This window comes from Bos javanicus, chromosome 2, assembly GCF_032452875.1.
Source record: "Bos javanicus breed banteng chromosome 2, ARS-OSU_banteng_1.0, whole genome shotgun sequence".
Taxonomy (NCBI): domain Eukaryota; kingdom Metazoa; phylum Chordata; class Mammalia; order Artiodactyla; family Bovidae; genus Bos; species Bos javanicus.
The window spans coordinates 118,529,121-118,555,155 of record NC_083869.1 but is presented as its reverse complement, the minus strand read 5'-3'; the positions used below and the strand labels follow the sequence as shown (position 1 = coordinate 118,555,155).

At 42.8% G+C, this 26,035-nt stretch overlaps 1 protein-coding gene across 8 annotated transcripts in view; it reads right to left on the bottom strand.

Annotated features, from left to right (window-relative positions):
* The window catches only part of LOC133230392 (nuclear body protein SP140-like protein), a 95,925-nt gene that overhangs the window by 34,046 nt on the left and 35,844 nt on the right, over positions 1 to 26,035 (bottom strand). For 2 of the 8 annotated variants that reach the window (XM_061387799.1, XM_061387864.1), the window contains 10 exons: positions 25,015 to 25,098; positions 23,169 to 23,219; positions 22,828 to 22,899; positions 18,175 to 18,324; positions 17,569 to 17,652; positions 14,398 to 14,544; positions 13,604 to 13,687; positions 8,529 to 8,582; positions 7,819 to 7,902; positions 1,053 to 1,106 (listed from right to left, as the gene is read on the bottom strand). In XM_061387799.1, the coding sequence (XP_061243783.1) occupies positions 1,053 to 1,106; positions 7,819 to 7,902; positions 8,529 to 8,582; positions 13,604 to 13,687; positions 14,398 to 14,544; positions 17,569 to 17,652; positions 18,175 to 18,324; positions 22,828 to 22,899; positions 23,169 to 23,219; positions 25,015 to 25,098 (864 nt within the window). The remainder of the gene's footprint in view (positions 1 to 1,052; positions 1,107 to 7,818; positions 7,903 to 8,528; positions 8,583 to 13,603; positions 13,688 to 14,397; positions 14,545 to 17,568; positions 17,653 to 18,174; positions 18,325 to 22,827; positions 22,900 to 23,168; positions 23,220 to 25,014; positions 25,099 to 26,035) is intronic. The other 6 variants (XM_061387808.1, XM_061387839.1, XM_061387819.1 and 3 more) reach the window with 6 other exon arrangements.

The window sequence follows — 26,035 nt, the reverse complement described above, 5'->3', positions numbered from 1 at the left end:
TCCCTAAACTATTCTGCAAAATCAATGTATTTCTAATTAGAGTTTCCAAAGAACTTGGGAAGGAGATGGGGAGGGAATCTTCTTGAGCTAATTCAAAAATTCACCCCTAGCATCAGTCTGTTGCTACTTCTGAGCTCTCCCTTTTCTCCTGCAATGTTTTTATAAAATAAAAACTAATATTCAGACAAGTAAAAGGTGCTGTGTGATCAAAGTGCCTATATACAAATAGGCAAAACTCATGGGATTTTGACGGAAATATTAAAAATTATCAGGTACTTCAAATATTCTAGAATCAAATATAGAGCAATATTTTGAAAAATCTAGAAATGGCTATTATAAATATGATAGGAAACCAAAGAACTAGAGAGAAAAAGGCTAGCAAATTTGATCTCCTAAAAATTTATAACTTCTTTAACACAAAGTATTCCGTTAACAAACCTAAAAGAAAAACAACAAATGGGACAAAATATTAGGAACATATAGGACCAAGATTTAGTGTGCATGTATCTGATACAAAGATTTCTATAGTCATGCAGTATAGTAAGAAAAAGAAAAACACCACAACAGCAGACACTGACCGAGCATCCCATGACAAAGCATTCTGTGAGGAAGGAAAACAAATGACCAATAACAAACGGAAAATACTCAACCACACTAAAAATGAAAAGAGTGCATGTTAAGGCATCCTTTAAAAAAGGTTTTTTGTAGTTCAATTTAAAATGTTATGTATTTTAATTTTCTAGGTATGATATAATTTTTAAGAGAGAGATATGCATAGAATTACTCTATTTAGATAAAACTGTATTACAAAAGGTGTTAACGCATGCACAGAAAAATTCTGGAAATGTATATGTTAATATTGATAAGAAACATTTTAAAGCAAGAATAAAAAGCAAGATATTCACATGAAGATATGAGCATTTTGAAAAACAATTAGTTTAAAAGGCATTAATCTTTTTCTTATTAAAGGTACGGAAAATATAATAAATTTTAGCATTAAAAAATTGTTCATTTGTAACATGAAAATCGAGTAAATTCTTATGCAGTCTTACTTCTTTTCCCACTGTGTTTTCCCAAAGTAGAATTGCTTCCAATATCCGTGGAATCTAGAAAGTAACAGGTGGTGGTCAGAAACTTAAAAAAACTGTAAACCTGAAAAATCTCTTCACTACTTATGTGCATCGGTTTCCTCATTTATGAAACAGGGATAGCAACACGTATGCCACTCAGGTTTTACATTTTTTGTGAAGATTAAATAAGATCTTATTTGCAAAAGCTAATGAGAAATCACTATATAAATCAGCAACATGTTAGAAGGCCTCCTCCAAAACTATCTAATGAGTTTACAAATAGTTGTCTGAGGTCTTTTTTTTCTGATAGGGTAAAGGATTGTTTGTCTTTTGAGGTCTTTCCAAGGTTGTGACAAAATGACGCTATTATCTTCCAGCAGAAGATCACATTTCTTTGCCCCATGATATTGTCAATTTCACCAGTGATTTCAACTACATCATCCAGGTATAATCAGTTGGCCATTCTGTTAAATAGAATTCTTTCCTCCCTGCAGTTCCCCGAAGGGTCAGGTCAGGTAAGTGCAAAGAATAGGGTTGTGACGTGGACTGAGTGCACTCCCTGTCAAAGTGTGTTTACACTCGAGTGCATCAGGAGTGGGAGCTCTGATTTCAGACTCCTGACACCCTGCAGCCCAAGGTCCTGTGACCTGCACCTTCTGTAACTGGTCCACCCCCTGTTGGGAGCTGCTTGAGGTTCTCCTTGAACACTGATCACCTTCCACAGCTACTCCTGGGTCTGGGGTATCTATTCAACCACCTCTATCCCGACCTTGGGTGGCCTTACCCATCCTATCAATGCTTGGTGACTTTCAGTCATTGCTTCTTGGCCTCTTGAACACTTTTTGAAGAATACACGACACAGGAGCACTTCTAAGTCCTTGGAGCTCTGCTCCTAAGTTATGGCTTGTAAAGAAATTTTCACTTACACCTGCTCCCCTCCTCTTTCCCTGACTCCTACATCACAGGGTGACTCTGCCTCTGACATCTCTTTCTCTTGTTGCTGCTCCTCACTGTCCTTGTCCCTTCCTTTTAGTCTGTTTTTACTCTTCACCCAAAATATGCATTTTTATTTTTCTATTTTTTTCTTTATATACTTCTCCAATCCACTCATTGATGACATTTTTACATACATTTGTACTTACTTTTATGTGACATTATTCTTTTCCAAAAATACTGTTTGTTACATTAATATGTATTCAGTTCAGTTCAGTTGTTCAGTTGCTCAGTCGTGTCCGACTCTTTGCGACCCCATGAATCGCAGCACGCTAGGCCTCCCTGTCCATCACCAACTCCTGGAGTTCACTCAGACTCACATCCATCGAGTCGGTGATGCCATCCAGCCATCTCATCCTCTGTCGTCCCCTTCCTCTCCTGCCCCCAATCCCTCAATCAGAGTCTTTTCCAGTGAGTCAACTCTTCACATTGAGGTGGCCAAAGTATTGGAGTTTCAGCTTTAGCATCAGTCCTTCCAAAGAACACCCAGGACCGATCTCCTTCAGAATGGACTGGTTGGATCTCCTTGCAGTCCAAGGGACTCTCAAGAGTCTTCTCCAACACCACAGTTCAAAAGCATCAATTCTTTGGTGCTCAGCTTTCTCCACAGTCCAACTCTCACATACATACATGACCACTGGAAAAACCATAGCCTTGACTAGACGGACCTTTGTTGGCAAAGAAATGTCTCAGCTTTTTAATACGCTATCTAGGTTGGTCATAACTTTCCTTCCAAGGAGTAAGTGTCTTTTAATTTCATGACTGCAATCACCATCTGCAGTGATTTTGGAGGCCCCCAAAATAAAGTCTACCACTGTTTCCACTGTTTCCCCATCTATTTCCCATTAAGTAATGGGACCAGATGCCATGATCTTCGTTTTCTGAATCTTGAGCTTTAAGCCAACTTTTTCACTCTCCTCTTTCACTTTCATCAAGAGGCTTTTTAGTTCCTCTATACACATATTCAATTGTTAAAGTAACTTTAGTATTCTCATATAAATACTGTAATAAATGAATTTTTGCCAGACAAATGTCCAAATGTTGAAACCCAGAAGGTAGACTTTTTTTTTCTATTCACTCAACAAGGTTGCTGAGCATCTCTCACATGTCAGATGCTGAGGTGAATGATGGTGATGATGCAGGGCAGAAGACTACTGAAGCATCAGTGCTTATCAATCTTATGAGCAACCAGGGAACTGATGCATAAAGAGGGATGCACACTGGTACACAGAGACTGTTAAGACACATTATACAGTCTACTTTGGGGATGCAGAAGGCAAGAAGAACTAGCCTGGTTTGAAATGAGGGACCTTTTCTAGTGGAAGAATCATGGAAGCAGTAGGTAAACAGATTAGGGAGAAAGGTGACTAAGATAAAAGCCCCAAATGGATGGAAGCGCACATACAAAAGTCTGGATTCAGCAAATGCAGGACACCAAGAAGAGTTCAGTGGGTCTGAACACTGAGTGAGACAATGAGAGGCAATGATGAGGATGGAGAAAGATGCAGGGGCCTCAGGCAGGGAGTTTGGAAGTCACTCAAAGAAGAATTAATTTATTCCAAAGGAAAATTAAAGGACATTTGGCTATTACATAGGACAGCAGCATGAACACATTTGCTTTTTTGAAAGATCAGCTTAGCTAAATCACTTAGACTGTGTTTGGTGGGAACAATGTTGGAAGAAGGAGAACAAACAGGAGCCTGTAGAACTAGATCAAGTGAGAAGTGATACAGACATGGATAAGGGTACTGACATGGAGATGGAAACAAGTGGACAGGCTGGAGACATTTAAAAGGAATAACTGATAGAGTTAGGTGACAGACTGTTGTTGTTTAGTTGCTAAGTCATGTCTGATTGTTTTGTGACCCCCATGAACTGTAGCCCACCAGCCTCGTCTGTCCATGGGATTTCCCAGGCAAGAATACTGGAGTGGGTTGCCATTTCTTTCTCCAGGGGATCTTCTCGACCCAGAGATCAAACCTGCATCTCCTGTCTTGGCAGGCGAATTCTTTATCCCTGAGCCACCAGGAAAGCTCAGGTGACTAGATGGGTTATGTCAATTGAGATGTCTCTGTCATGGATGACTGAGAAGTTCAAGTTGAAAGAATGAGTCAGTAAGTGTTTTAGAGGTACAGAACATTGGAGGAGCAGATACTGGTTTTCAGGGGAAAGATGATGTGCTCAGTTTTGAGTGTTGAGTCTGAAGGTCTTTGAGAGATAAGTGGAGAAGTCTAAAACCTTAGGACTTTGGCCAGGTCTTTCTGATACTTGGATAATTGAGTTTGAAAGCACAGAAGACAGAGTCAGGCTGGGCTGGAAATGTGGGTTGAGGAACAATTTGATTGTAGAATGTAATTGAAGCTCTAAGAGTACGTGAAACTCCATTGGCGAAGTCTCTTACGAACTGCGTGAGTTACCGGAGCCATTTTGATACCTGGGGATAACTTACCCTAAAAACTCACTGCCATTGTGAACAATGTTGCTTTGGTCTCATGAGCCTCTCAGATCCACAACTTCTCCATTTCTCTCCTCTCTTTCTTTTGCACTGTCCCGCTTCTCTCTCTACCATTTTTTTTTTCCTCATCTTTTAACCGTTTATCTCTCTGTTCAGTTCAGTTCAGTCGCTCAGTCATGTCTGACTCTTTGCGACCCCATGGACTGCAGCACACCAGGCTTGCCTGTCCATCACCAACTCCTGGAGCTTACTCAAACGCATGCCCATTGAGTCAGTGATGCCATCCAACCATCTCTCTGTGCCTCATCTTTATCCCCTCCACTGGTTACTTCCTGTATGTATCTCATTCCATCTGGTTTTCTATGCTTCTGTCTCTGGAGCTAGTGTTATTATTGAAGTGATCCCCTCTAATCTGGCACATCCCTTTCTAATTTTTCTTTTCTTTCAATTTTACCTTGATCTTTGGCTTTAAAATATTACAGTCTTTGCATTTATCTTTTTTCTTCAATGACATTTAGCTTCATCTCGCAGTTTACCACTTTCATTGTCACCATTTGCTTGCTTTTTGGACACTGGCCACTCTATTGATTATTATTACTTCTGCCAGTTCTCTACGAGTTTCCTACATCAAAGGCCTATCAATCACAGACTTTATAATCATGTTTATGGTAAAGTTCCTAGAGATACCTTGAAAATTACCCATCTTCCTCTATAAAACTTCCCAATCTGGTGACATTTGGATCTTGTGAAACTTGAAACATACTCAAACATCCACAACTCAGATGGGCTGAGGAGAAATACACCTGCTCCAATGACCACTCTTCATATCCAACAGAGATTTGCTCTCTTTCTACCTAGCCACACCTCCTCTTTCTCTTCCTCTTTATGGTCTCCTTAGAAAATTTATCTCCATCACTTTGATTCTGTGAGCTTCTCTGCCCCTGATTTCTCTTGTCTTCTGTGTTGATTTCTCTCATTTCATCAGTTATACTCTTTTTTTAAAGAATTATTCATTGTTTATTTGAAATTCACATTTGATTGCAGGTCCTGTATTTTTAATGTTTATTTATTTGGCTGCATTGGGTGTTAACTGTGGCACATGGGCTCCAGAGTGCCTGGGCTCAGTAGTTACAGCACGCAGACTTGGTTGTTCCACGTCATGTGGGATCTTCCCGGATCAGGGATCGAGCCTGTGTCTCCTGCATTGCAAGGCAGACTCTTAACCACTGGACCACCAGGGAAGTCCAGTTATATTGTTAACATCTGTTTTTTAAAAAAATTTCTCTGTTCATCCTTTTTTGTCTTATCTTTTTAGGTGTTTTGTATGCCATATAGCTGGTTCCATTCCCACCCTCTTTGTTTATGGTTTTTGCTTTTTGCCTCTCAATCTGGATATACATATTTCAATATTCACACTAATAGTGGTGGTTAAATATATTCATCAATATATACATATATATTCATATATGTGTGTATATGTGACATATACACACATACATATATACATATGCATTTATTTGTTGTTCAGTTGCTCGGTCATGTCTGACTCTGCAACCCCATGGACTGCAGCACACCAGGCTTCCCTGTCCATCAGCAACTCCCGGAGTTTGCTCAAACTCCTGTCCATCGAGTCAGTGATGCCATCCAACCATCTCATCCTCTTTCGTCCCCTTCTCCTCCTGCCTTCAATCTTTCCTGGCATTGGAGTCTTTTCTAATGAGCCAGATCTTCACATCAGGTGGCCTAAGTATCAGAGCTTCAGCTCCAGCATCAGTCCTTCCAATGAACATTCAGGGTTGATTCCTTTTGGATTGACTGGTTTGATCTCCTTGCAGTCCAAAGGACTCTCAAAGAGTCTTCTCCAACACCACAGTTCAAAAGCATCAGTCCTTCCATGCTCAGCCTTCTTTATGGTCCAACTCTCACATACATACATAACTACTGGAAAAACCATCAGTTCAGTTCAGTTCAGTTCAGTCGCTCAGTCGTGTCCGACTCTTTGCGACCCCATGAATCGCAGCACGCCAGGCCTCCCTGTCCATCACCAACTCCCGGAGTTCACCCAGATTCACATCCATCGAGTCAGTGATGCCATCCAGCTTTGACTATATGGACCTTTGCTGGCAAAGTAATGTCTCTGCTTTTTAATATGCTATCTAGGCTTGTCATAGCTTTTTTTCCAAGGAGCAAGTGTCATTTAATTTCATGGCCACAGTCACCATCTGCAGTGATTTTGGAGCCCAAGAAAATAAAGTCTCTCACTGTTTCCATTGTTTCTCCATCTATTTGCCATGAAGTAATGGGACTAGAAGACATGCATTTATTATTGTTAAATATACTTTCTTGCATCAGACACTGATACACTCCCTTGTGACTATGCCAGATCCCTGTATCTCCTCTTTGGACTCTGATCATGCAACACAGCTCTTATCTTTCTGTTACATAAAATAGTCACTCCTTTTTATCCTTAAACATTTGTACATCCATTAATATTTCCTCATCCCAAGATGGGGAAGCAATAGCTAGCCTGCCTAAGTCTTAAAGACTTTGTGATGGCAGAGTAAGATCTTATTTGCCAAGGGAATTTAAAATACCATCAGACAATCTAAACACAATATGTTGAATATCTGACAAAATCTATACTAAAGTTTTAGAATGGTTGATCTTAAGCTTTTATTTCTGTCTATAATTACACAGCAGGACCAGTTGTCTTTTGATGTGTTTATAATTACAAATGGCATTAGTGTCAACCAGTATACCACTATAGAAATCTAGGATCTTGGTGTTAGTAGACATGACAGTAAGTGCTTAAAAAGATACCATCATTGTGGTAATTGTTTCTGCTAAACTAGGAATATAAAAGTACACATTTAGTTACTAGGGGTTCCCAGGTGGTGCAGTGGGAAAGAATCCACCTGCCAGTGCAGGAAATGTGGGTTCAATCCCTGAATCGGGAAGTTCCCTTGGAGTAGGAAATGGCAAACCAGTCCAGTATTCTTGCCTGGGAAATCCCATGGACAGAGGAACGTGGCAGGCTACAGTTCATGGGGTCACAGAGTTGGACATGACTGAGCACACACACATTATTATATTATATTATTATACTCATTTTGTTAAGCGTGAATTTATAATAATTCCCTGCCTCCTTCCATTTTCTAAAAATCCCAGAAGTAGTTTCCAGGATTAACTGGATACAAGGTAGTCAGGGAGCTCAGAATGAAATGCATCTGGAAGCAGTAGCTTTAAATTCAGACTCCTGACATGCTGCAGGCCAAGGCTGGACATCCTAATCTTCTTTACCTGACCCATTTATTAGGGCTGAACTAGATGTTGCCTGAGGCTCTCCTTCGTTACTCAAGTCTGAAGAGTCACCACCGCTCATCCCTGCAGAAAGAAATAAAAGTCCTTTACAATCTCAGTCTGTGTCCTAGGACCAACCAATACAGCATGGAATTCTTTAAAAGGAAATTTGGAAAAGGGAAGCTTGTGTAAGAGGGTTAAGGATAATTCTCCCACCAGGCACCCCCCGTGGCTCCATCTGATCTGGTGGTCAAGGTTGCTCCAGGAACCACCCCCAAGGCTGGGAGTGGCCAGGACTTTGCTAAGGAAGGCACTCCCTTTGGTCACTAGCTTTTACCCTTTCCTCTTGTCTGCACAGATTAACATTCCTGCTTTCTCTCTGTTTCTTATCCAGAGAGACCGTGGAAGCAAAAATTTCAACATCAGAGCCTCCATCAGCTGGGCCCTCAGTGAGCACCCCTCCAACCTGGGAACCGCTTTATCCTTTTATATGAGTGAAGAATAAACTTGTATTGCACTGCAACCCTCAACTTCTTGAGGTCTTTGTGTTACATCAATTAGCCCAGCTCACCTAATTCAAAACAAATGTGAATCGTCTAAAATACTTATAAATTTATCGCTTCATTTTCAATGATATAACCAAAAAGTTGAAGGGGGGTTTTGTAGCAAAGAAAGATATTTGTTACTGCAAGAGTTTTAATTGTTCTTACGTCTCTTCCTACTGCTCGTTCTGAAAATAGATGTGCTTCCAATGGCTGATGGATCTAGTAAGCAAAGGAAAATACAACCAGTAATCTATATCGAAAAGAGTTATGAACTTATGAATACTCACATTACAGACAGGATGTAGGCTATAAAGATGCAATGATGAACATTACTGTCTCTTCTCATCTAAGGGAAAAAGATCACTACCAAATGGAGTGAAGACCCCCAATCCTTCAATCTTAGTTGCAAAGTCAAAGAAGTTTTGAAAACCAGTATTTTTTCATAGGCTTGCAGCTAACTAATTTGGCAACGAACCTGGACTTTGGCAGCCACGAGTTCAATAAAATATTTATCACAGTTGATGTGAATTCACACAATTTGCTGCAGGAACACTAACACAGTCTATTTGAGAATGAGATTCTGTCCCAAACTTATTGGGTTGTCTTGTAAGCTATAGGATATACACCACACTGCCTTTCTAAAATAATGAAGCATTATTATTTTACATCTGGCTTCAAAATTTTTATCAGTTTTTATTGGGGTATAGTTGCTTTATAACGTTGTGTTAAAGATTTTGAATAAAGGATTACAAATGTTTCCTAAGAGTCCAGATTGTTAGTTCTGTCCTTCTGGTAAGTTTCTGTAAGTTTCCATGTATGATGTGTAATGGGCTTCCCTGGTGGCTCAGATGGTAAAGAATCCACCTGCCAAGGAGGAGATGTGGATTCAATCCCTGGGTTGAGAAGATCCCCTGGGGAAGCGAATGGCTACCCACTTCAGTATTCTTGGGGCTTCCCCGGCGGCTCAGGATGATAAAGAATCTGCCTGCAATGTGGTAGACCTGGCTTTGATCCCTAGGTCGGGAAGATCCCCTGGAGAAGGGAATGGCCACCCACTCCAATAGTCTTGCCTGGAGAATTCCATGGAGTGAGGAGCCTGGTGGGCTACAGTCGTTGGGTTCATACAGAGTTGGACATGACTGAGCAACTAACACTTTCACTTTTATCCATATGTGTAAAAGACCCTTAAATGTTTATGTGCTGGAGTTTTCTCATCTGTGAAATGAGGGAACAGCAGTCTTCTGACTGATATTTTAGGCTGTTATGAACATAAAACGATACTTCATTTCTGAAGATATTTTGAATATGACTATAGGTCAGTGTCACGTTGCAGGTATGTCATGTCGGAGTCCTGCCCAGTCCGGCCTTGTACTCTCCATGTGAATTCATAAAAAATAACTCGTGAGTGCTTGCATGCGTGCTAAGTCACTTCAGTCTTGTCTGACTCTATGTGACCCTGTGGACCATAGCCCACCAGGCTCCTCTGTCCATGGCATTCTCCAGGCAAGAATGCTGGAGTGGGTTGCCATGCCCTCCTCCAGGAGATCTTTCCTGACCCAGCGACTGAACCTCTCTCATATCTCCCCCATTAGCACGTGGGTTCTTTACCACTAGGGCCAACTGGGAAGACCAAAAGACCCTCAAACATTACCAATTCCAGTTGCCTCATCTATAAACCTGGGAGAACCTGGTTACCCTCACTCTCTGTTAAGGTTTTTGTAAAAACAAAATGAAGCTTTATTTACAAAAACCCTATGAGAAATCACTGTTAGCCAATGGTTTAACTATAATTAGGGTTTGAGAGTATTTGGTCTGAAGCCATTTTCCATCAATAATTTAACAGAAGCACAAATTACTCTGTGAAGACTTTCTAAGTTGGGGACTAAAGATAATATTAACAACGAATAGAGGAATACTGTGCTTGGTATGCTCTATAGAATAAAAGCATGCTGGAGAACAAGTATACTATTTCCACTCTTTAGCATTAATAGCTGTTATAGTGTGTACTAAAAATATCATTTTACTAGCATATTTTTACTACAGTTTCAATATAGCAACTGATTGGGCTCACCCAGTTAAACAACGATTTATATATAATACCTTCTTGCCTCTTTCCACTTCCCAACATAGCCAGAGAAGTTAAATGTGGAAAATGATATCCTAGAAGTAATTAAATCAAGGCATATGGAGAATGGTCAGAATAAGATTCATCAGGAAAACAGAACTCTGATTTAGACTCTGGATATTTGTGGTCCAGGGCTGCAATCCTGATCTTCCTACTTGAGCCATCTGGGATGGAGAGACAGTGGCTTATTGGGCTTCTCCTCCCTCACTTGATCCTAAAGACTACAGGTTATTGGCCTCTGCACAAAGGAACTTCTTGAGGAGTCTGGGTGTGTGACCAAGGAACCCACGGAGCAGGAAATTCCCTAACAAGAAAACTCACAAAGTCTTGAAAAGCCAAGGGAAGTGTGGTCTGTTCATGTAAGTCACCTGCCATTTAGGTTAGTGATGCTCCATCCCCTATCCCCACAGCAGAGACAATTCAAATGCAAGGAGAGACTTCGCTCTGCTTGAAACTTAACCATCCTACCCTTCTCTGTCTTCTGCTTCTGACCCCTTCTATTGTCTTTTTCACACGTCACTCATCTGCTGTTTCCCTGTTCAAGACTGAGTCTCCTCTTCTCACCTCCTCCCACCCCCTGCCAACCTGGTGTCCTTGAACTATTTGCAAGCCTGGAAAATAATCTTCTCATGCGTTTGAACCATAGATATGTTTTGGGACTATCTTTTAGAGCCATTTACCTACTCAACTAAGATAAAGTAGAAGGTGGACTCCCCAAAAACTGAAGTCAATTTATATTTTACTTGGGCTTCCCTGGTGGCTCAGATGGTAAAGACTCTAACTGCAATGCGGGAGATCCCTGGGTTGGGAAGATTCCCTGGAGAAGGGAATGGCAACCCACTCCAGTATTCTTGCCTAGAGAATTCCATGGACAGAGGAGCCTGGCAGGCTACAGTCCATGGAGTCGCACAGAGTTGGACACAACTGAGCAACTGAACATATACTTGATAAATCTAGTGAGTAAATAGATTGAATGTTTTATTTAAAATATTACTCTTTTGTAGCATCAAGATCAAGGAATATTTTTGCTTCTTTTTAGGACTTTTCCTAGTATGTTTCTATAAATAGGTACGTTTCTAATATTGTCTGGGTCTAGAAAGTAGAAAGGGAGGAAAAAAATCACTGATTTGTACACTACAGAGATACAGATCTTATGGCAACACTGGCTGCCGCCAGGACTGAGGAAACAACATTTAGATAATCATTTGGAGCTCCAGTTTTACAAAGGAAATAATGTAGAATCCAGAATGCCAGCTTTGTTATTCCCTTTCATCTCTCATGAGACTTATTAGAGACCTTGAAACATTTATATGATTGTGTTTTCTCATCTAGAAACAACGATAGCAATGTCTGTCCTGCTCACCCTTTAAAGTTGTAAGATTGTTTGCAAAGGTCCTTTGAAAAATCACTGTATATGCCATGACTTGCTGAAGAATTGTCAAAAACACTTTGGGTTTCAGAATACCTTATCTGAAGTCTTTATTTCTGGTAATAATAGATAGCTAGATGAGTTATCTGTGACACGGTAACTCATCAAGTTTGTGATCAGATAATAACATGAAAGTGAAAGTGAAGTCACTCAGTCATGTCCGACTCTTTTCGACTCCATGGACTACCAGGTTCCTCTGTCCATGGGATTTTCTAGGCAAGAATACTGGAGTGGGTTGCCATTTCCTTCTCCAGATAATAATATGAATTTCCAATAAAGGAATACAGTTCATACTTGAACGATATGGATTTGAGCAACACAGGTCCAGATGAGACTCAGATTTTTTTTTTCATAGTAAACACTAGTTTACTACATCACTTGACAATCCACAGTTGGTGGAATTCATGGATTGAGAAACTGAAACTCGAGTACTTCGGCCACCTGATGTGAAGCGCTGACTGATTAGAAAAGGCCCTGATGCTGGGAAAGATTGAAGGCAGGAGGAGAAGGGGACGACAGGGGATGAGATGGTTGGAGGGCATCACCACTGATTCAATGGACATGAATTTGAGCAAGCTCTGGGAGTTGGTGATGGACAGGGAAGCCTGGTGTGCTGCAGTCCAAGGGGTCACAAAGAGTCGGACACGACTGAGTAACTGAACAACAACGTGGATGAGGACCTGCGTATGTGGAGGCTGAGTGTAAGTGAGGAGATTTTCAACTGCACTGAGAGTTGGTGCACTTAACCCGTGCACTGCCAACCATATTAAACTTTCTGTTCTTGGTAGAAATCACCATATAAATCCAACATTTTGGGGCTTCCCTGGTGGCTCAGTGGTAAAGAATCCATCTGCCAAGCAGGAGACTTGGGTTCAGTCCCTGATCCAGAAAGATCCCAAATGCAGCAGAGCAACTGAGTCCACATGCTACAGTTGCTGAGCCCGTGCTCTAGAGGAGCCTTAACTACTGAGCCCCTGTGCCACAATTACTGAAGCCCACGTGTCCTAGAGCCTGTGCTCCCCACCAAGAGAAGCCACTGCAATGAGAGAAGCCTAAGGACCATCACTAGAGAGTAGCCCCTGCTCGCTACGACTAGAGAAAAGCCAAGGCAGCAATGAAGACCCAGCACAGCCAGGAATAAATAAGTAAATAAATAAAATTATCGAAAAAAATCAGGCAGCAATGAAGACCCAGCACAGCCAGGAATAAATAAGTAAATAAACAAAATCATTGAAAAAAATCTAACATTTTATAGATACAGCAACTAGTAGTTTTAAACACACTCATTACTTTTAAAATTTATTTCTTTATATAATAAAATAGAAAACATGTATTAATTAATGGAACCCATCAATTAATAGTGGAGAAAGAAATAGCAACCCATTCCAGTATTCTTGGCTGGGAAATCCCATGGACAGAAGAGCCTGATGGACTAAAGTCCTTGGAATCACAAAAGTGTTGGACACGACTGAGCAACTAAATGGCAACAACCATCAGTTAATAGACCTCATCCTCAGATAGAGATTTCATATCATCCTGCATTTCCCATAACAGTAAAATTTAGAGGATACGATTCCAAGAAAAATTGGATCCATGGTTCATAAGGGGCTCCGAGTAAGATGCTCCAGAAACAGTAGCTCTCGTGCAGATTCCTGCAGCCCTGGCCTTGCTCTCCCACTTCCTTACCAGTTATCCTTCCTGGTGTTGACGTGGAGGGTTCTGGGAACTCGTCTCCATCACTGGATTCTGCAGAGTCCTCACTGCTGATCACTGCACAGAGGAACAAACCCCCTTAGGATCTCAGGGTGGAGCCCACGCAGCAGGAAACCCCAGAATGAGAGCACCGGGGAGACCCAGAAGCTAAGTTAATTCAAGGCACGTGGTCTGTGCTTGAATGTGGGTGAGCTGCAGGTTGCTCCCGGTCCTGAATGAAAGATGATGACGCTCACACGCAGAGGACGGCTCCGCCCATCCTGCCCGCACTCCCCTCCCCCACCCTCCTGCTACCCCTCACCCCCACCCTAGATCTACCTCTGACCCTCTATTCCATTCCACCTCTTTCTTTCATTCTCATTTTACTTCTTCACTTTCCTCTTGGCCCCTTTTCCTTACTTATGCCTCTCATTCCAGGGACGGTATCTCTTGATACCTCACTTTGTCTTCGTGTGTTTCTTTTCCATCTACTCTCTTGAATATCTTGGCTCTCTATTTTTACCCCCCTTTTCTTTCTTTCTTATACTTTCCTCTCTTACTTTGGAAATAGTCTCCTGGACATCAATATTTATTACCCATCATCTGTCTTCTGATATTTTTCAGGTCCCTGGGGAATCTCTTCTGCTAAACTCACAGCACAGGGTGCTGGTTCCCTGCCCTTCTTTCCTCTGCCCAAAGCCACCTGAACTGGCTGGCTGGACCCTGATGCCCCAGCCTCTTGCCTGGTTCCCGTGACCCCCGCTCCACTTTATCTCTGTCAACCTTACCTATTATGTCAGACACTCGGTTATAGCCAGTCCTTGCTCGGGCTTGCAGTTGAACTTCTGAGTTAAAAAATGGCTTTTCCTTCTTTATATCCACTAGATGGACAGAACAGGAATTGATTTGTAGTCCGTGGTTGGATGGCTTTGCTCCTGGATCAAATTTTAATGAATGAAAAATTTTAATTTGTCTCCCCAAAAAGGAGCTCACTAGCATTAAGAAGTCTTCTTCCTGTCATCTTACTGCAGAGGGAGGCTCCACCCCACCCTTTTCCCGTTTGCTGCTCAACTCTGTCCCTTCCTTCATGCCCCTCTCAACTCTAAGTGGAATCAGAGCTTCCCTAGGGGCTCAGATGATAAAGAATGTGCCTGCAATGCAGGAGTCTGGGTTCGATCCTTGGGTCAGGAAGGTCCCCTGGAGAGGGGAATGACAGCCCACTCTAGTATTCTTGCTTAGGAAGTCCCTTGGAGAGAGGAACCTGGTGGGCTACAGTCCAGGTGGTTGCAGAGTCCAACATGACTGAGTGACTAACACTCTTAAGTGGAATCATTCACTCTAGTTCTGTCTGTTCTTTTGGGGGCAGGGTGGATATGGATTTAGCTTCTTTTATCCACATTATGTGTGCAATAGTCATCTGTATCCAGTTATATATATTTTCTCACTGCTGTATAACATTCATTACAGAAATTATCCATTAAAAAATAAAACTAAAAAATCTCCGTTTGTGCTGGCTCAAGTTTTAGACTATGACAAATAATGCTATGGTGAACAATCTTTTGTGTGTGTGGTGATAATATACATTTCTATTGATTTGTTGAAGAGTGTAATTGCTAAGTTATAAGCTACCTGTATTTTCTACTTTGGAAGATTATACAAACCTGTTTTCCAAAGGCATATGAAAAGGCAGGGATGGTTGAGAGAGCTTGTCAAATTTAAGTAACTAAAAGGAGTTTGGTGTGATGGGAATGTAGTATGATGGGGAAATACACAACTGGTAGGTATGTGTCAGTACTCCACACCTGCAGCTTTGACTTCATGCCAAGGGCCACAAGAAGGTGCGTGCGTGCATGCCAAGTCATGTCTGACTCTTTGCAATCCCAGGATCCTCTGTCCATGGGATTTCCCAGGCAAGAATACTGGGGTGGGTTGCCATGCCTTCCCCCAGGAGATCTTCCCAACCCAGGGATGGTATTGGGCTTTAAACAGGAAAACCTTATGAACTGGTCTGCATTTTGGAAAGGTCTACTGAGCTAAAATGCAGAGAGTGAATCTGAAGGAAGTGAGACAGGAGGGAAGAAATGAGCAGGAGACTGTTCTATTTGAAGTGAGAAGTGGCAGGACGTGGATTATAGCAAGCCTTGTGGTAAAGAACTCGCCTGCCAATGCAGGAGACTTATAAAAGACACTGATTCAATCCCTGCGTTGGGAAGGTCCCCTGGAGGAGGGCATGGCCACCTACTTCAGTGTTCTTGCCTGGGAAATCCCAAGGACAGAGAAGTCTGGCAGGCTACAGTCCATGGGGTAGCACAGAGTTGGACATGACTGAAGCAACTTAGCATGGGCACAGCAAAGACTGGAGAACAATTGGACAAGCTGGAAAGATTTTAAAGTTAGAATTGATGGAAGTGAGAAGGAAAACCATGATTGGTTTAATCCGCTCAGTTTTGTGACTGTTAGTTACACAGCAATAGATAGTTACAGATATGGCCTCCGAATTGAGATGTCCAACAGACCTTTTTTTTTTTTTTTGGCCATGCTGTGTGGCAGGTGGGATCTCAATTCCCCAACCAGGGATCTAACCTTCGCCCCCTGCAATGGAAGCACAGAGCCCTAACCACTGGACTATAGGGAAATCCTTCTAACAGATCTTTGAATAAAGATCTCCAGGCACTTGGTGGAATGAGTCTAGAGATCAAGTGTAGGCTGAAGATGTACGTCCAGGAAACAAGAGCTCATGGGTGTTATGGAGACCGTGGGGAGGGTGAAGATGACTGGGGAGACGTCTGTTTTTATCTGGGGGGTTCCAGGGATATTTTGATCATTACAAACTCTTTGTGCCTCCTTTTTGATGACAGTCTCCTCTAATGGGATAGCGTCTTCATTTGTCTCCTCTCTCTGTATGGTCCACTCTCTACCAATTTTTCATTTGTTATCAAGTTATCCTCTTTGTGCCTCTCCCACCTCCAGTTTTCTGTTTTTTTGGTATTCTTTTTCATTGGTATCTTCCTCTATTCATCTCTTTTCCTCTGCATTTTAAAAATCACTGTCCCCAAGACCTAGCAGTGTCTAGGATGAGGCAAAGGAGGTGCCCAGGACTCACGAAGGTGCCAACAGTAAGACAGTCCTTAGGTGTGCCCCAGGGTCTCACCCTTGGCCTGACCCTGCTGTCCTCTACTTGCTTTTTCAATGTATCCATTCTCTATTATGTTCCCTACTTTCTCCTATTCTCCTATGTCTCCTCTGTGTCAATTTTGTCGTTCTATATATTTTCCTCATTTAAGCTCTCAGATCATCACCAAAGTTCTCCCTGTTTCGCCAGTGTTCAGCGCACCACATCCCTCTACCTGTCACTTTCTTTCTAGCCCTTCATCTGAGCTTCCTTTCATGCAAATCTGACCTGCAGCATCTTGTGTGATTTCCGTGTTTTTGCTATAACCTCTGAAAAGGAAGTTGCAACTTAATTCTTTTCATCAACTCCACAACATGGCATTATTTGGATTCCATGTCAATGTATCTAAAATCTATCTCATTCTTGTACTTTGTTATTTGATGCTCCCCAGCCCACCTTTTCCTATTCTTCCTTTTTGCACCTTCTTCCCAGGGACACCCTGTCCACCAAAGAGTTCAGCTTTCCTTCTCCATTGCAATTTACACCTGCTAAGTCAGCTAGAGTTTGTGGGTAAGGCTGCATTGTCTTGGATGGTGTTAGGATCTTGAAGGGGTGAGGTAGTATGGGATAGCAAAGGAAAACAAAGATGTAATTAGAAAATTGGTAAGATACGACACTTCCCTGGCAATTCAATGGTTAAGACTGCGTTTCCAATGCAGGGGACATGGGCTCAATCCTTGTCCAGGAAACTAAGATCTCACATGCATGTAACATGGCCATTAAAAAAAAAAAGGATGAAATAAAAGTTAAAAAAAGAAAGAAAATAGGTAAGGTAAGTAATAATTACTGTCTTTGTTAGAAGGCAACAGGTCGGGTGTCTCCTCCCCGTCATCTGAATTATTTGATTGAATAGGTGCTGGTTCACAGAACTCTGAAGATAAAAAAGACCACAGCTGACACACAGCAGAGCTTTGCTTTGCCCTATTTCCATTTTCTCGCCTCTTCCCCGACTTCTCTTCCCTTCTTATGTGTCTACTTTCAGCCTGTCTGCACTTATCGCCGCCTTCACCCCATGAAAGTGCCGCGCTGCACTGATTCTGGAGCCAATCTCTCCCTGACTCTTGTTTCTGTTTCTCTTCCTCGCTGGGTCTGGGACACTTCACCCTCTTAGTTTTCCTTTTTTCACTTTCTTCCTCCAGGTCTTTCCCATCAGTACATTAGGCTCAGTTCCTGCCCTCAGTGTCTGTGTAATTTCCCCTTTCTTTGTTAATAGATGTTTCCTTGAGTGGTGCATGAATTCATTCTCTGTCACCAGTCAGGCCCTCTTGACCCCTTTAAGAGGGTAAGGACTGAATCCCTGGGCAAACCACTCAGGACCAGCATGTCCTGGACGTACCCTTCCCCCGTGGTAAGCATCTCTACTCCCCAGGCAAAGCCAGCCAGCCAGCCTTACCTGTTGGTTCAGATTCTTGGTCACATTGTTCATTTGCTTGTTGGCTTTCCAGTGCATCGTTCTGGTTGCTGGGTGTATCATTCCTCTTTGCATTTATCTCTTCTGTTTCACTGAGGTGATCTGAGAGTCTGTTTTCAGGGGAGGCTGTACCTAAACCACATTTTGATTTATAAATATTTTATAAATATTTTATTTTCCTCCAACATCCAGCAGAATCCAACAGGAAAATACAAAGCACTCTATGTTTTTAGAGCAGAGGATATTTAATCCAGGGATTGGCTACACAGCTGATGGAAGAGCACAGAAGACCAAGGGGAAAAATGTGACAACATAAAGAAGGGTCAACAGGAAGCTATGGGAGGGATAGAGGATGAGATCACGGGCTGAGGTTGCTGGGCAGGCAGAGGCTAAGCCATGATTTGCCTGCTTTGTGGAAGGTGCAGTCGAGGCTGAGCTGTGGCTGCTGCCAGAATTGCGGCTGGAGGCAGTGATGGAGAAACACCCGGCTCCTCCCTTACTCCCACTCTCCTGCCAGGGTCTCCATGCTAGGAACCCAGCAGGGAGTCAGCAGCAAGGGGAGCTGACAAACAAGTCTGCAGGGGCCAGTGGCCAGAGACAGAGGGCCGAGCAGAGCAGGGGAGGGGAAGGACTGAATCCCCCGGCAAACCACCCAGGACCAGCACACACGCCCTTCCTCCATGGCAACCATCTCTGGTCCTCACTGATTCCATCAACCCCTCCCACTCTGTTCCCACCAGCCTCAATAATGTATGAACACATAGACATATTTTTCACTGCAGTTTGGATTTTTCTCTCTTAGTGTTATTTTTCTGAACAAAGTAATTAACATGAAGCATGATTTAAAATTATTTCCCAAAGTTTTAGTATGGAATGTGGCTCCTGGGCTTGTTTTGTGCCTCTTCCTCAGGACTGGGAGCCTCCCCTTGGGGTGGGGGCCGGGTGTGAGACACAGCGCTCCTCTCACCTGGGCACGTCAGCCCACCTTGTCAGGTCAGACACTCAAACACATTTACTGGTGACTTGCTGTGTATCATTTGAGTCCTAGGTTGAAGTTTCTCTCTTTATATTCCTTGCTCCCCACCATCAAGATGCTCTGGGATTTCATTTTCTGGTAAGGGTGCTCCCAGACCACGCTGTGAATTTCAGAGAACTTCATTGCCTCATCCCTCCATATCCCCCGCCACACACACACACACATACACTGAATCCTTTCTCTTCTGCTCATTGCTTGTCACAATTCCATCCGCTTATCCTTTCCTGTTTCCATCAGCTGTACTAGCAGATGAATGGCTAATATATATTCATCTATATGTATTTTTAACTCTTAACGTTTTGAATAAATGTGATTTGTTAAAAGTATTACTGTGTTTTTCAGCAAAGGAAACTATAAACAAGAATGGGAGAAAATAATCTCAAAGGAAACAACTGACAAAGAATTAATTTCCAAAATGTACAAGCGGACTTGTATACAACTCAATACCAGAAAAAAAAAAAACCCAATCAAAAAATGGGAATAAGACAGAAACGGACACTTCTCCAAAGAAGACATGCAAATGGCTAACAAACATATGAAAATATGCTCAACATTGCTCATTATTAGAGAAATGCACATTGAAACTACAATGAGATACCACCTTACACCAGTCAGAATGGCCAACATCAGAAAGTCTACAAACGATAAATGCTGGAGTGGGTGTGGAGAAAAGGGAACCCTCTCCCATTGCTGGTGGGAATGTAAATTGATATAGCCACTATGGAAGACGGTATGGAGATTCCTGAAAAAGCTAGGAATGAAATGATCATAAGACCCAGCAATCCCATTCCTAGGCATATACCCTGAGAAAACCAAAATTGAAAAAGACACATGTATCCCAATGTTCATTGTGTCATTTTTTACAATAGCTAGAACATGGAAGCAACCTAGATGTCCATCTACAGATGAATGGAAAGAAGCTGTGGTACATATATACAGTGGAATATTACTTGGCCATAAAAAGAAATGCATTTGAGTCAGTTCTAATGAGGTGGATGAACCCAGGGCCTATTATACAGAGTGAAGTAAGTCAGAAAGAGAAATATAAATATTGTATACTGACACATACATATGGAATCTAGAAAGATTGTACTGATCAATTAATTTTCAGGGCAGCAAGGGAGAAACAGACATATGGACATGGAGTGAGGAGGAGGGAAAGGATGAGATAAAAGAGAAAGTAAAATGGAAACTTACAATACCATATATAAAATAGATACCCAATGGGAATTTGCTGTATAACTCAGGGAACTCAAATGGGCTCTGTGACAATCTAGAAGAGTGGGATGGGGAGGGAGATGGGAGGGAGATTTGGGAGGGAGGGGACATGGGTGTACTTATGGCTGATTCTTGTTGGTATTTGACAGAAAACCACAAAATTCTGTAAAGCAAATACCCTTCAATTAAAAAAAGCTAAAGTAGCAAAAAAGTATTACTGTGCTTTCAAAAATCACTTTGAAAGTTCTTCTTTTATAAAAGCCATATTACTAATTTAGAACATTCTTTTTAAAATAATACATCCCTAAGGGAAGCTACATATAAGAGCCTTTCATGTTGTAGGTAGTTCCCCGAGACTCCTCTATGTTCCTTCCTTACTAAGGTGAGTCATGGAATAAAGACTTAAAATGTGTTATAGAGTAGTGTGCTGTAAGCAGGGAAAACTATGACCTTCAATTTATCTTCCTGGGCCAGAAGGTGGCATTGCTATTCTCACTGCTTTTCCAGCTGGGGAATCAGTAAATCCAATGAACACCTATGAGAGAAAAAAATCTCAAACTGTACTATGAATGTAACAGTTAGAAGCATGGACTCTGGCAGCAGACGCAAATAAAGATGATGATTAAAGGTAGTAATAACAACAAATGCGTGGAACACCGATACAGCCCCAGACAAGGCTGTGAAGGCTTTACATGATGTAACTTGTTTAAAATCCATCACCCTCTGAAATAGGTGCTATTATCATGTCCATTTTACAGATGATGAAACTGAGGAACAAAGAGGGCTAGTCACTACCCCAAGATCTTGAGGTAGAAGCTGAGGCCAGGCTGTGGGCCCCTGAATTCCTGCTGTGACACTGCGTAGAGCAGCGCTCAGTCCTGATTTTCAGCTGGGTGAACTTGTACAAATAACCGAATTCTCTAAGCTGATTCTTTTTTGTCTGAAAAACAGGGATAATATACACACATTTTCAGGTTTGGGGGAAGATTAAATAAACTACTGGCTGCATCAATATGTGGGATGAAAGTGAAAGTGAAAGTGAAGTTGCTCAGTCATGTCTGACTCTTGGCGACCCCATGAACTGTAGCCTACCAGGTTCCTCTGTCCATGGGATTCTCCAGGGAAGAATACTGGAGTGGGTTGCCATTTCCTTCTCCAGGGGATCTTCCCAACCCAGGGATCGAACACGGGTCTCCCTCATTGCAGGCAGACGCTTCACCCTCTGAGCCACCAGGATACCATGATCAAAAAAATCAAATCGTTATGACTAATGTTTTCAATGAACAGAATATTTTTGGTACCAGTACTTTTTATTCAGGGAACAAACATGTACTGAGTACCTTGTTGTTTAGTTGCTAAGGTGTGTCCTACTCGTTTGCAACCCCATGGACTGTAGCCTGCCAGGCTCCTCTGTCCATGGGATTTACCAGGCAAGAACACTGGAGTGGGTAGTCATTCCCTTCTCCAGAGGATCTTCCTGACCCAGGGACTGAACCTGGGTCTCCGGAATTGCAGGCAGATTCTTTTTTTTTTTTTTTTAATTAATTTATTAACTTTAATTGGAGGCTAATTACTTTACAATATTGTGATGGTTTTTGCCATACATTGACATGAATCAACCATGGGTGTACATGTGTCCACGATCCTGAACCCCCCTCCCACCTTCGTCCCCACCCCATCCCTCTGGGTTGTCTTAGAGCACCAGCTTTGAGTGCCCTGCTTCATCATTGAACTTGCACTGGTCACCTATTTTACATACGGTAATATACATGTTTCAATGCTATTCTCTCATACTGTCCCACCCTTGCCTTCTCCTCCATGGTCCAAAAGTCTGTTCTCTACATCTGTGTCTCTTTTGCTGTCTTGCATATAGGTCATCGTTACCCTCTTTCTAAATTCCATATATATGCATTAATATACTGTATTGGTGTTTCTCTTTCTGGCTTTCTTCACTCTGTATAATAGGCTCCAGTTTCATCCAACTCATTAAAACTGACTCAGATGTGTTCTTTTTTTATAGCGGAGCAATATTTCATTGTGTATTTGTACCACAACTTCCTCATCCATTCATCTGCCGATGGACATCTAGGTTGTTTCCATGTCCTAGCTATTGTCAGCAGTGCTACTGAGCCACCAGGGAAGCCCAGTGAATACCTAGTGACTGTTAAATGCACTCCCATCCTTGTTCCATTTCATAGCCTCATGACAATCTGCCTGTAATATCCCTATATTACAAATGAGAATGCTGAGCAATAAAATTTAAGTAATAAGAATGTTAAGAATTAAGAATATCATTAAGAATGTTATGGGTTAATTGAAGTTATGGGAGGACTCCCCCTCCCCCCCTCCCCCCACCCCCTACCCTGAGGAATGCCCGTCACCTGCTTCTTCCACCACTCTGGTTGTAGCACTGGTCTCTGCCAGACATGACATCGAAGCACCAAGATCACTGCCTGACCAAAAAAACAGAACAGAAAACAGTGAAGCCAGATGCTGGGGCAAAACAATCAGGCCCAGAGTCTTTGGGGACTGGCAGCAAGTGCATTTAAGGAGCCCAGAAGCAGCGACCTTCCCAGCAACTCAGAGCACTGACCCTTGGAGAAACTGCAGATGCAAAGACTGACAAATTTCTGACACAAAGAAGCAGCTGCTCTGCACCCCACACAGCCTAGAAGGGGACACAAGCTTAGCAAAGCATCACAGAACAGAGTCAACAACAGACCATCATAAGATGAGGATTCTCCACCAGACCAAGTCAGGCCTCTAGAAGTTCCTAGGGGGGAAAATTAAAAATTTATTTCAGAAATTGAAGTAGGGACTGTGCCACCCTCCCCTAATTCCCCTTTTCTTTCTTTTCTTTCTTTCTTTTTTTTTTTTTAATAAATAAGAAGCTTGAGACCCCCAGTAGACAACAATACAAAGACCATCTGAGCCTGATGGATCTCATCCAACTCTTACAGCCTGACCCCAAATCCTCGAGTGGAAGGTAGGTCAGGGGCACTCCTGGCTGAGAGGGCTTTGGCCAGGCCATCTCACTGCATGATCTCCACCAGCCATTCAGTACCTAGCAATGGCTTATCTTGACTTCCACAGCCATGGTGAACCGGCCTTGGTCCCTAGAGTTGCCCTGACTGGTGACCTTACCTTACTTCCTACAAAGTCCCCATCCCCTCTTCATCTACTCCCTCCCTGTACAGATCTGTTTAATCTGTCTTGTTAGCCTCTCCCTGAGGATTCAACGTCTGATTCTCCTCCACTTTCTCCAGAATGGCAACCCTCTCCAGTATTCTTCCTTGGGAAATCCCATGGATAGAGGAGCCTGGTGGGCTACAGACCATGGAGTCGAAAAGAGTCGGACATGACAGAGTGACTTTCACTTCACTTCCCTCTTTGTATATTTCCCTCCTTTTGTTTCTGGGTTTTGTCTGTCCCATTAGGCTACCAGGGAGTATCCAGGGTTGAACACACAGGCTCTGGGTTCAGAGTGCCTGGTTCCATCCTTGCTCATTTGATCCCAGGCCAACTACATACAAGGTCTTTCTAGATTTCAGCTTCCTTATCTGCAAAATGGGCCCATGAGTGATAATACCGTCCAATGGCAATAAACCCACAACTGCCAGAAGAAACTTTCAATCAAGTGAGCTGTTATTAACTTGCTTGTTTTTGTTGTGTCCTTAGACTGCAAGGAGATCCAACCAGTCCATTCTGAAGGAGATCAGCCCTGGGATTTCTTTGGAAGGAATGATGCTAAAGCTGAAACTCCAGTACTTTGGCCACCTCATGCGAAGAGTTGACTCATTGGAAAAGACTCTGATGCTGGGAGGGATTGGGGTCAGGAGGAGAAGGGGATGACAGAGGATGAGATGGCTGGATGGCATCACTGATTCGATGGACGTGAGTCTGAGTGAACTCCGGGAGTTGGTGATGGACAGGGAGGCCTGGCGTGCTTAGATTCATGGGGTTGCAAAGAGTCGGACACAACTGAGCAACTGAACTGAACTGAACTGAACTGACCTCTTTCTCCTTTCATTTCTTCTTTTTCCTCTCCCCTCTCTCTCAAATACCCACATCTTCTCCTCCGCATCTCTACCATTCCTCACCACTGAATCCATATGACCACCTTTCTCCTTGAATATTCCTGCTCTTGAACAACCTCCCCCACATTTAAATCAGTCCTTTCTTCTGCCATCATCAACGGCCTCCTCTTTGACATTGACCTTGGGCCCATAGTGATTAGCCCATCACAACTTCACATTGATCTTCTCCTATAGGATTCTTTCTAAATCACAATGACTTTCAGGCAGCCATTCTCTTTAAATCTGGTTACTGACACCTTGGGTTCCTCTTCCTTTGTCTTGGTATTTGGGGCAAAAGCCTCTTGTCATAGCCACTCCTCCAGGACTTAGCCTCTGCTTAGATGTTCATACAAATATCCCTGCCTAACTTCTCCGTGGTCCTTCATCGTTTCTTCCCTGATTCTCAATCTTTGCTCAGGACTCGGGCCTCCGCCTCCCCTTCTCTTTTTCCTCTTAGCAAGGGAGAATTGGTTTGTTCTTGGTCTCAATCACCTTGCTCAAGGCTCAGTTGGATGGCAGGCCTCTCCTCCCTCTCTTCTCCATCAGTTTCTTCATAACTAAGTCTCTCTTGGATTGCTGAAGAGAAAACACAATTAAAGATCTCCACCAGAGACCAGGAACATCATCTCAGAATTACACATTTAGGTATTTCCAGCTCTCGGGTCACTCAGAGCTCAGTGGATCCCAACCTTCATGGTAAAGTTCCCCCATCTTCCTTGGACAGAAAAGAGAAACCCCAGCAAGGGAGCAGCTATGTTCCCTGCATAGAAATGAGCCACTCAAATATAAGGACAAAGGAGTCCTGGGAACATCCTGAGGCTGTCAGTCATGTACAATAAACGTCACACCATGTGGACAACACATGTCAAAATAAATAAGGGAAGTGAAATGTGTTAACTGCATTGTTCAAAATGTAAGAAAGAAACAAATTTCTTCTGAAGCACGACTAGGATCTTAGAGAGGGGTGTGTGTGTGTGTGTGTGTGTGTGTGTGTGTGTGTAAAAGAGAAAGCCCAAAGGCTTTAAAGAAGGCTCTAGATAAGAGGAGGTTTGGGCTTAATTGTGTTGGGGAGGATGCTCATCTTCCAAAGAGACAAACCAGAGGGTGTGGGGAGCGTGGTGGGGTTGCTAGTCGGAGCTCCCAGAGTGGTCCAGATCCCACAAAAAAGGAAACTCTGAAGCTGCACACAGGGATTGCCTATTGCGGTACTGCAGGGCATCCCCACGACTCCTGGACCATGGACCCAAGAGGCTGCCAACAAGAGGAGGCCAGGACACCAGCCCAGAGACCCTGCATGTAAGTAACTTAGCAGATGTAGGAGGAAGGAAATAAACCAAGGAGCCTAGTGGGTAGATCACTGCCAGGAGTCTAGGAAGGAGACATGGTGGGAGGCTGCCTCAGAGCTGATGGCAGGAGCGCCTCCTGGGAAAATGCCCAGTAAGGGGTGAGATGAACAGGACTGTGGGAGCCACGGGTACTACTTTGTCTTCCCCAGAGCATGGGTCAAGTTCCA